The sequence below is a fragment of the Rhinichthys klamathensis genome, unplaced genomic scaffold (assembly GCF_029890125.1).
Source record: "Rhinichthys klamathensis goyatoka isolate OS25496 unplaced genomic scaffold, OSU_Roscu_1.1 h1tg000412l_1, whole genome shotgun sequence".
In the NCBI taxonomy this organism is placed as follows: Eukaryota; Metazoa; Chordata; class Actinopteri; order Cypriniformes; family Leuciscidae; genus Rhinichthys; species Rhinichthys klamathensis.
The window spans coordinates 1,921,574-1,932,061 of record NW_026606912.1 but is presented as its reverse complement, the minus strand read 5'-3'; the positions used below and the strand labels follow the sequence as shown (position 1 = coordinate 1,932,061).

The 10,488-nt window shown below is 39.7% G+C and overlaps 1 protein-coding gene across 1 annotated transcript; it reads right to left on the bottom strand.

Annotated features, from left to right (window-relative positions):
- Positions 1-214: 214 nt before the first annotated feature.
- On the bottom strand, positions 215-8,147 carry slc16a9a (solute carrier family 16 member 9a). The gene is made up of 6 exons (XM_056235023.1): positions 7,686-8,147; positions 7,091-7,337; positions 4,526-4,669; positions 3,534-3,629; positions 1,117-2,001; positions 215-924 (listed from the first exon to the last, which is right to left on the bottom strand). The coding sequence occupies exons 2-6, from the start codon at positions 7,293-7,295 to the stop codon at positions 716-718; spliced, it is 1,539 nt and encodes a 512-aa protein (XP_056090998.1). The 5' UTR covers positions 7,296-7,337; positions 7,686-8,147; the 3' UTR covers positions 215-715.
- Between the last annotated feature and the right edge of the window lie 2,341 nt (positions 8,148-10,488).

Here is a 10,488-nt window from a genome sequence, read left to right as displayed (position 1 = left end):
GCCTTTCTCTAATGAAACTGGTGCCACTTTGGAATTGCATACATTAAAAGTAGATGATATGCAGGAGACCATAAAAAAAAGTGGTTAAGTAGGAAAATAATGTGCAGACACTATTTAAAAGATTGCATTAAAGTGCATTTTCTCTTTGTTTTAAGTCCTTGTCACTCCACAAATAACGAAAGAAATCTTTGGATCTTGATTCCCCCCCCCCCCCCCCATGGTTTTCATGGTAAGTGCAGTGAAAAGCCCTATTCACACATTCTATAGTTCTCTGCAGCCTTCAGTCAGAAATGTTCCCTATTAAACTATTGTATATATTAACAGGTTGGTGATATCATGTACAACACAGTGAGACCATTCATCTCAGACAGTAAAGTAACAATTCAAGTGATCAAGATCTACAAAAAAAGCATCTGTGTCCAGTAAACAATCTACTAAATATACTATTAGCAAACAATTTCTGCTATTAATTCAAGCCTCAAAAATGAGGCAGTCATCATAAGCATCTAAGAAAAAATAATACACCCTCTCAAAAATAACAGGGTTTGTGAGTAAAGTATAAAAATATATATCATTGATATATCAAAGAAAAAGGCACCATGAGAAGTCCCCTGGCAAAATGTCAGTCTAATCACCAGGTAAGAAAAGGAAGACAAGCTTCTACGTCCAACAGAATGTTAAGGCGAAGTTCAGTTTTAGACCTTGGAAATATTGTTCAAGCCACAGAGGCTACTTTGTCACAATCAAGAGTGTGATTTTGTTGTGAAATTTTGACGTCCTTTTCCGGAGGAGAATCTCCCTCCTCCGTCGTCCTGTTCCAGCAAGGCAGGGTGGCCAAAAACAGAAACAAACCAGACACTAAAACACAAGTGCCACTGAAGTAGAACGCCAGGTCATATGACTGAGTCCAGTCGAAGAACCAACCTATAAGAAAAGAAAATGGAGACAACATCAGTAAAAGAGCAGGGTTGTTTGAAAGCGCCCTGTTGTGAGATATCACTCCATTTGTTGAGCCAACAAGGGAAATATATTTATATAAAGCTATTTTTTTTTATTCTTGAAAGCATTTGTCTTTATTTTGAACTGCACTGGAGTTGATAAGATTATTCTTCTTACCTACAACAGGCGGCCCAAGAGTGATTCCAAACCCTCCGAAGCACATGAGAATGCCATGAGCGTGACTGAGTCGTTCCATGCCCACTATCTTGGTAGTGATGTAGGATGTGATAGACCAATTTCCTGAGAAAAATCCAACCATGGCCGACAGAACTTGCAGACCCAGGTAGCTCTTAAAAACTGGGATGAGCAGCAGAGTCAAACCTGTGCCTGTCAGCGTCAGGGCGTACAGGTACAGGCTGTTCACCCATTGCATGTCTGCCAGCACACCCAAGACCAGCTTACCGATGCCTGTTGTCAATGCAACGATTGAGACGAGGGGTATTAGTGCAATCCCATCAATAAGCCCCTCGCTCTGAGCTACGTCCTCCATGAAGAGAACAGGTGGGAATGCCCCTAAGCTGAACAAGAAGATGGCGATGCAGAAAGCCATGAAGACACGGTCCTGTAGGAGCTCTATAGTCTTGCACAGGTACCGTCTATAGGGGCGCATCCGCTTCTTAATGGCTCGTGCTACTGTTGAACAGGACAATATCCCGCCATTTCTTTCCCCTTCACTCTCTTGCAGCTCTGTGGGTTCCATGGTGATCAACAGCTTCATGGCGGCTATGTTATTGGCTGAGCCGGGTGTGGTTTTCAGATCCAGGAAAGAGTCAATGATAATGGCAGTAGGTTTGGTGTAGAGTGGTTCTGGTTCCTCTGTATGCTGTAGAGCAGCTCTCTGTTTTAAGTAGTAACCAGGTAAGTTCATAGGTCGCATTGGCCCAGCACATGCCATCAGGTTGAGCGCCAGTGCTCCAATGATAAGCAGGCAACCCTCCAATCCAAACAACTCAATGAGCTCATTCTGGACTGTGGCGTAAATGAACCCACCCGCACTTGTACCTGAGAAAGATGAAAAGAATCATTATATGTTCCATTGTGAAAAATCATTTTAAGGAACATAAACATACAGAATCTATCTATCTTTTTTTTCTTTTCTTTTTTTGCTATCTGCTCCACATCTAATGAAAGTTCAATAACCTAAATAAATAATGATTTTTTTTTCACTAAATTTGCCAAAGCAAAAAATACTTATGACAGGTAATCAATACAAACTAAGGTATGATGTATCAATATATATCATAATATAAAGGTTCTTGAGGATGTCCTCCCTACTATAGTTTTCCCTCGTCAAATAGGGTTTATAAGTACCATATTGCCAACCCTTTTTCTATTTCTGCCATTTACTTAATGTTAGAGTGGAGTGGGAGTTCCTTGTCTTATTTTTGGAAAAAATTGGATTTGGCACCATCTTTTTTTTTCTTGGATTAAATTACACTCAGCAGGGGTGTCCTTTAAGCCCAACTTTATATGCAGACGATCTATTGCTTTTTATTTCTAATCCTCAGACTTCTTTGCACACTGCCCTGTGCTTGCTAGAGAATTTTGGTCAATTTTATGGTTATGCTTAATCTGCGCAAGAATGATTTTTTTTCTCGTCCAATTAACAAGGTAGCTAAGCAATTACAGTATTAAAATATACCATGTACATTCACAAATGTACATTCACCTAGCTTGGGATCTGTATTAGACGCCATCATAAGTCTTTTTTTAAACAGTTTTGGTAAACTTCTCCAACAGATTAAAAAATATCTTTCCAGGTTGTCCCCTCTAAAAATTTTGTATTGAAATTGAAATTTAATTTTAATCTTAAAAAGATGGTATTGCTCCCTAAATTCCTTTACCTTTTTCAGTGCTTACCTTAATTAAAAACATTCATTTCTAGTTATATTTGGACTGGTAAGCATCCCTGTCTGTGTAAAGCATTGCTTCGGAGGTCCAGATGCAGCGGCGGTATGGCCCTACCGAACTTTAAGTTTTACTACTGGGCAGCCAACATACGAAACAATGTATTGGTGGAACTACCACTTCTTGCCTAATAAAGATCATAGATCTAGATCATCCTGGTTGGATATGGAAATTCGTGCTGATAAGCAAATCTCCCTAGCTAGACTACAACTAATTTCCCATATTCCTGCTGATTGCCCAGAATGAAACACTCGTTGAGGATTTGGAGCCAGTTGAGACAATCATTTGGCTTTCAGGATTTCTCTCTTTTTAGCGGACCAACTCTTAATTGATCCATCCTGCATCGAGATCGAGGGCGAAAAAAGTGATTACGAGCTCGTAATCACTTTTTTCGCCCTCGATCTCGATGCAGGATGGATCAATTAAGAGTTGGTCTGACAAAGGGATAAAATGTTTCAAAGACTTATTTATTGACAATTAGTTTTCTCCCTTTGAACAGGGGATTGTTGAATCTGATTTGTATTGAAAAACAAATAAATAAATAAAACTTTGCGAGAGAAAATATCATAACACATTCTATTCCATAGAGTGAAGTTACATTGAAAGAGAGAATTTAAAGGCCACACCTGTGGTAACAATGCCCAGGGCTAGGCCACGCCTCTTGTCAAAGTACTGGCAGGTTATGGTCAATGTGGCAGCATAGACAAGTCCGCAGCCCATGCCTTAAACACAGAAACACCAATGTAACATTTCACAACTTTATTTACACATTTGCCGTTTCTGTTTCACATTTCTCTGTAACTATACATTTAATGTCAATCTCAAAAACCATAAATTATGCATATACACACACAAACACAAACTAAAGGCCTTGTCAGCAATTATCTCCAGTGAGGATAGGCTAGGGTGTAGGTAATGATGGAGTTGACGAGTCAGTCAATAGTGCTAAATTTTATATAATTTCCTATATTATGTACTTCTGATTGAGGGGACAAAAGAGGTGAATATACCTAAACAACAGGATGAAAACACTCGTGTGACTGATTGGTTGATTGATAGATTGACTGGTGTATGTAAAGTAACTCCACTGAACTGAATATGCAATGGTATTTGTGGGTAATACATTTCTGTGTGTGTGTGTGTGTGTGTGTGTGTGTGTGTGTGTGTGTGTGTGTGTGTGTGTGTGTGTGTGTGTGTGTGTGTGTGTGTGTGTGTGTGTGTGTGTGTGTGTGTGTGTGTGTGTGTGTGTGTGTGTGTGTGTGTGTGTGTGTGTGTGTGTGTGTTCAGAGGAGGGGTTGGCACCGTAAACAGTGAAGGTAACATGGTTTTAAATTATAAACTGTCAGTGAATAACAATTAAAAGCAACCCTGTCACAAACATTCTAACATATTCATCTGAAATATGCAAACTATTTAGCACTTACTGACAATCATGCACACAAACACATACTATCACTCTCTACTAATGCAGGGCATTCACACATAGATTCACATGTTCATACAAGATATTCATGAAGCTTTGAGTCTGCTCAATAAACAGACTCAAACAAACACATCTGTTTCTAAATACCAGCAAAGTGCTATTTAATGAACACTAATGATGCTGTTATTTTCTTACCGACGACAATGCCGTAGGAGAAAATGAGGAAAGAGACGCTCGGAGCAAAAGCGCTCAGCATCAGACCACCGGCCACCATCACACCGCTGAAGACAGTAACGGGCCGTGCACCGAAATTATCCACACAGACACTGCACACCGGGCCTACAAAGAGAGACACAGGAACAGCATCTTACTGAATGCAAACGACACAGAAGAATCTGATTAAGGATCTAGAAGAAAAATAATGCACACCACAATTTGGACAATTTACCAAACAATAAAAAACCCATTGGAGCTAGGCTGCTGTGTTGTAGCAGCACAGCACTGAAATGCCTTCGTCCTTCCACGTAGACTTATGTACAATTTTATATTTTTTGTTGCATATTATTTTCACTTTTAGTCTTTTCATTTGATCTTGAATTATTGCATGTAGTTTTTTTTTTTACCACGCAGTTATTTTAATAATGCACTATTTTCAGTGTGTCAGATAAGGCACCACAAATGCACATTATTTGTCTTGCCAATAAAAGCTAAACCTGAAAACTAAATGATTGGTACCATGTTATAAGACCCCTCACAAAACAAACAGCCCTTCTGTTCTATTAAGGTGTAAAGGGGACCCTCATTCCAACTGTCTTAACATATACTAAAATAGACACTGTCAAACTTCAGTGATGAAGAGAACATGTTTGTCTATCTATGATTAGAAATAACAAATTACTCAGTAGTGAGTTGCTCCTAATATGGCCAAAATGCCTGGACTCGGAAGAGCATCTGGTGAAAACAGTGTGTGTTTGTGCCATCCAGACTAAATAATTTCCCCGTTTTTATTTTGATGGCTCATTAAGTTCTTTACTGTCTGGTATGGGATACTTTATATCCCCTAACATCACTGCCAAATGCCCTCAACCACATTTAAGATTACTCAACACCAGCCATTACTCAACACTCATTTCAGACAAAGTAGAGCTCTACATACTGACCAGCATTATCAGTATGAATGGACAACTCTAAAGCCGAATCAGAACCTTCTAACCCATAATAACCAATATTCTATCAAACATAATGCGAAACTAAACTATATAATAGCCAATAGAACCAGTGGAGATGCCAACTATCTGCTCTGTTTTCTCCATAGCTCTATCCCAGAGTATGTCTAATCAGGAATTATTCAGATACTGATGTGTACTGATGGGATGTGTGTGTTTCACAGGCCAGAAACAACTCTACTTTTCTGAATCAGCATGACCAGGGCACACAACAACATGCCCATGCTCTCAAATACACACCCATGTCCCTGCCAGTTCTGTCCAGTCATGATTCATGACTTTCCTTGTCATGACGATAGACTACACAGCTATGCCTGTAAACAAAACCTGACACCTCCAAAACACGCACAGACACATTTACACACGCGCATTCTGCCTGTGTGAACTTTTACTGTAGCTCATGAAAGTTGAGAGAGGGCTGCCTTTCTTGTCTTCAGAAACACACTGTTATTTCCTTTCTCTTTGCGTTATAAGAGAGCTGTTAGTATTCCCATTAATCTCAGTCATCGCAAACTTTTCATTAACGGTTAAAGAAATGTATATGTTGCCTGCAAAACAAAGGGAAAAGAATGGTCATAATTGACAGCACATCTTAAAAGGCATAATTTGATAATCAGATTATGGCATTTTCCACCAGGGGCTAACTTGCATGCTAACCAGCCAAACCTAGACTCCTTGACCATATTTCTAAGTAAAGTTTAGGAAGTGTTATTCAGGACTCATTGTCAATTTGACCCCTGCAACACAGACAGTAATGAATGACTGTAAAGAACTGCACTGTAAACAAGTAGACAATTACTCTATCTGTCAGCGTGTCTTCTCATGGAACAAGGCATTAAAGAACTGAGTCAGCAGCATACTATGTAAATAAAGAGCAGTGCTGTATGTTTTAGTGTGTGATTTCTATGTCCGATTATACAAGAAACAGGTTTGATATTAGAAAAGAGCTGTATAGTTTATCTCATTCACCTAGTTTTCTACTAAAAATAGGCAAAGACAAAATGTAGGAAAAAAAAAAAAAAAAATTTGCTAATAAGGTAAGGAAAAATTAAAGTAAAACTTACATTACACAATTTGGCTTGCAAAGTTGTTGTTGTTGTTGTTGTTGTTGTTTTTTTATGTTGGAAACCCATTTGTCAGCATGTGTGATCATGTGAATTACATAACCATAAGGGACTTTCTGTTTGCACGTGCTGCTTTTTATTAGGAAACCTGTACACTTTCTGTATCTCCCTCTCTCACACACACACACACACACACACACTGGTTTCCATATTTTATGGGGCCTTTCCATAGACATAATGCTTTTTAGACTGTACAAACTGTATAGTCTATCCCCTAACCCTACCCATCATAGAAAAATTTCCACATTTTTACATTAAAAAAATGGTTTATAAGCTGTTTTCCTCATGGGGACCAACAAAAATGTCCCAAAAAAATTGGTATTACTATCCTTGTGGGGAGATTTGGTTGGTCCCCATAACGTAAGGAATACCAGGTACACACACACAAGAGAGAAATGATCATTACTCACTGGTGATGAGCGCCATACCAGACACCATGGATCCGACCCAAGCCGTCATGCCTTTTCCTTCCTGGAAGGCACTGAGCCACTCTGGGTACAACACCCCAACGGACTGGGGGGATCCTGATGATAGGAACTGGGCCATGAAGGAGGCCACCACAATAATCCATCCCCATCCACCATCTAAAGCACCCTCAGCCTTTACAGCACCCATTCTCAGCACTGATCTTATGCTGACTTCACTTGACACAGGGGTCTGCAAAAAGAAAGGGTGAAACATGATAATAGGAAGCTCACACAACAAGCAGTGACAGCAGTGTGACATGCCATCATTTATGCGAAACTAATTTAAATATCATTCTTGCAGGAATGCTGTATGTAATTATATTTAATTAGCAATACTCTATTTAATCTTGACACACAAATAACTATTTAAGTTTAACTTTATATAAAAAGCTACAATGTGATTAAAATGAGTGAAATTTTTAAATGTTAAATGGCAAGTTACTGCACCTATAATGTTCACTTTTGCATCAAATCATGATTGTTCCCGTGGGTGTTATTTGTTAACTCACACAAGATGTGAAATAGCTGTGGCACTTACGACAGGTGGAGGATGTTGCTCTTGCTTGCCGAGAGCGGTGTGCTGAACCGCTCGTGCCTGGTAGACCAGGCCAGTCTCACGTACCTCTCTGCTGAATACCTTCTCGAGATCAGCAACGCGCGCCGCCTAGTTTTAAACGCTTCTGGACACAGGCCACACCTCGAATGTGGAGGGACCACTGAGCGGGCTGCCTTCTTATCGCCCTGTTTTCTTTTATTTACGTCCATAACATAGATGACATACCGCAGTCGCGAGGAGAACTGGTGTCGTTTGGAGCGCGCGGATGCATCTTCCTCTTCAGCGCGCGCAGAACGGTGCAACGGAAGCGAGCTGAAGTTTTTCATTTTCTCAACATGCGCTCTTCTATCCTGTAAAATAAAGAACCGGTTTGAAGCTGTTTTCACCGGTCAGACTTGTGAAATCAAATGGATCAACTGTGCGATCAACTGGAAAGAAGAGCGATTGCGTCCGTCTCTGTTGCTTTTGCATTCTATTAGTATTTTATTGCGTCCTAGGAAAACTGTTACTTTAAAATGCTGGTATAATAATTATTATGCAAATAAATATTTAAAAATGTAAAATAAAAATTTAATAGAAAATCATAATAAATCATAATTATTTATTAATATAGCATAGCATCAAAATTATTAAACTACGTTTTCTATGCTGAAAGTGAAACATCAGCTCCTTATTGTTTATGAACTAGGCTATACAACTGAGACTCTGTGGACATATGACATACAGTTCACATACATATTCTGCAATTTTCATAAGACAAACAAACTTATAGGCTATAGCCTATAAGGACACATTTTTGAGTAACGTTAGGCCTAGGCTAAATCTTTGGACATTTGAAATCAAGGTTATGTCTAATAAACAAATTAATGTCTAAATGTTTTTTTATTATTATTATTATTATTATTATTCAGGTTATGCATCTCTGAAGTGATGTGCAAATTTTAAAATAAAAATCCCAATACCTGCACCCATGGGTCAAGGATAGTCTGTCTACATACGTGACTTTCAGGTTTCCATGGTAATCATTCACTCGTGCATTAGCCCATGCTCGCACCCGCGCCGAATCCATCAGTATCAGTTCAAAACGGCAAAAACTCTTCACTCGTTTTTCACGAAAACGTCAAGCACTGTAAGTTAGTTGTCATGTGGTATCCGAATTGTGTTGCACAATGATGAATAACTCTGCCTATTTCTCTTGTTGAATTAAGAAGTTTTGTTGTAAATTGAAAATATTCACTACCCGCAAAAACGTCCACTAATACTATTTTCAATCTTTTTTTATTCGTAATGTCTTTTATTTTCACAGATATGTTATCAAAGCCCTTCAAATTAGAATAAACATGGTGATTGTTAATGCTGAATTTGTATTTTCATGCAATAACAGCCACGATCTGCTTGAATCAGGCAGCGTTGTAACATTTACATGATGTTTACCATAATTCGGTAACACTTTACATTAACACCAGAACATAATTGCAGGGGAGAATGGGGACGGTTGCAACACTTTTTGCATTTCTCTCAGTTACTCAGAGACTATTTGGACAAGACCAACCAAATTTGGATTAAACATGCATCTGTCTGCTAATTACCCATACCATTTAAAGATGATTACATATGACATATCGTTCACAGTATTTATTTGAATGGAAGAATCCAGATGTTGCAACTGACCCCAACCCAGGGGACAGTTGTAACACAATCAGGGACGTTTGCAACATGTTAAAAAATACATTAAATTTCACTAATTAACTTGAGCTTTTTGTCTCAATGAGCATAGAATTCTGAAAATATTAACTGTTTTACTATAATATTATAGTATTATTTATCTATACAATAATATTATTGTATTATTTATTTATTTAGTCATATTTATCAAATAACAGTTATTGAGTTTTGTTTGTTTATGTGTAGAACATAGGCCTACATAGATTCAGTGTGCAGGTGTTACAGATGCTATTCAATCTCTCCATATTTCAGTGTCAGACAGGAAGAATTGAACAATTTGCAATCCAACAAACTTTTATTAAACATGTATTTATTAAACAAAACTGCAACTGTTTTAAAAACTGATTTATATTTACACTTTTTTCTGGCTCCTGCTTTGGGATGTGGCCGGATAGCTTTAGGTGAGAAGTTTTCTGTACCCATCCCAGAGGTTGATGGTCTTTATGGGAGATGCACAGAAGGAAGGTGGCCCTGTTGGAGGAGGCACAGCGGAAGGTGGCTCTGTAGGAGGAGGTAGCCCTGTTGGAGGAGGTACAGTGGAAGGTGGCCCTGTCGGAGGAGGCACAGCGGAAGATGGCTCCGTCGGAGAGGGTAGCCCTGTTGGAATAGGCACAGCAGGAGGAGGCCCTGTTGGAGGAGGCACAGCGGAAGATGGCCCTGTTGGAGAAGGTGTTTTACTATGGTAAAGTACTATGGAAGGTGTTGGAATAGGCACAGCAGGAGGAGGCCCTGTTGGAGGAGGTACAGTGGAAGGTGGCCCTGTCGGAGGAGGCACAGCGGAAGGTGGCTCTGTAGGAGGAGGCACAGTGGAAGGTGGCCCTGTCGGAGGAGGCACAGCGGAAGATGGCTCCGTCGGAGAGGGTAGCTCTGTTGGAATAGGCACAGCAGGAGGTAGCCCTGTCGGAGGAGGCACAGCGGAAGATGGCTCTGTCGGAGAGGGTAGCCCTGTTGGAATAGGCAAAGCAGGAGGAGGCCCTGTCGGAGGAGGCACAGCGGAAGATGGCTCCGTCGGAGAAGGTAGCTCTGTTGGAATAGGCAAAGCAGGAGGTAGCCCTGTCGG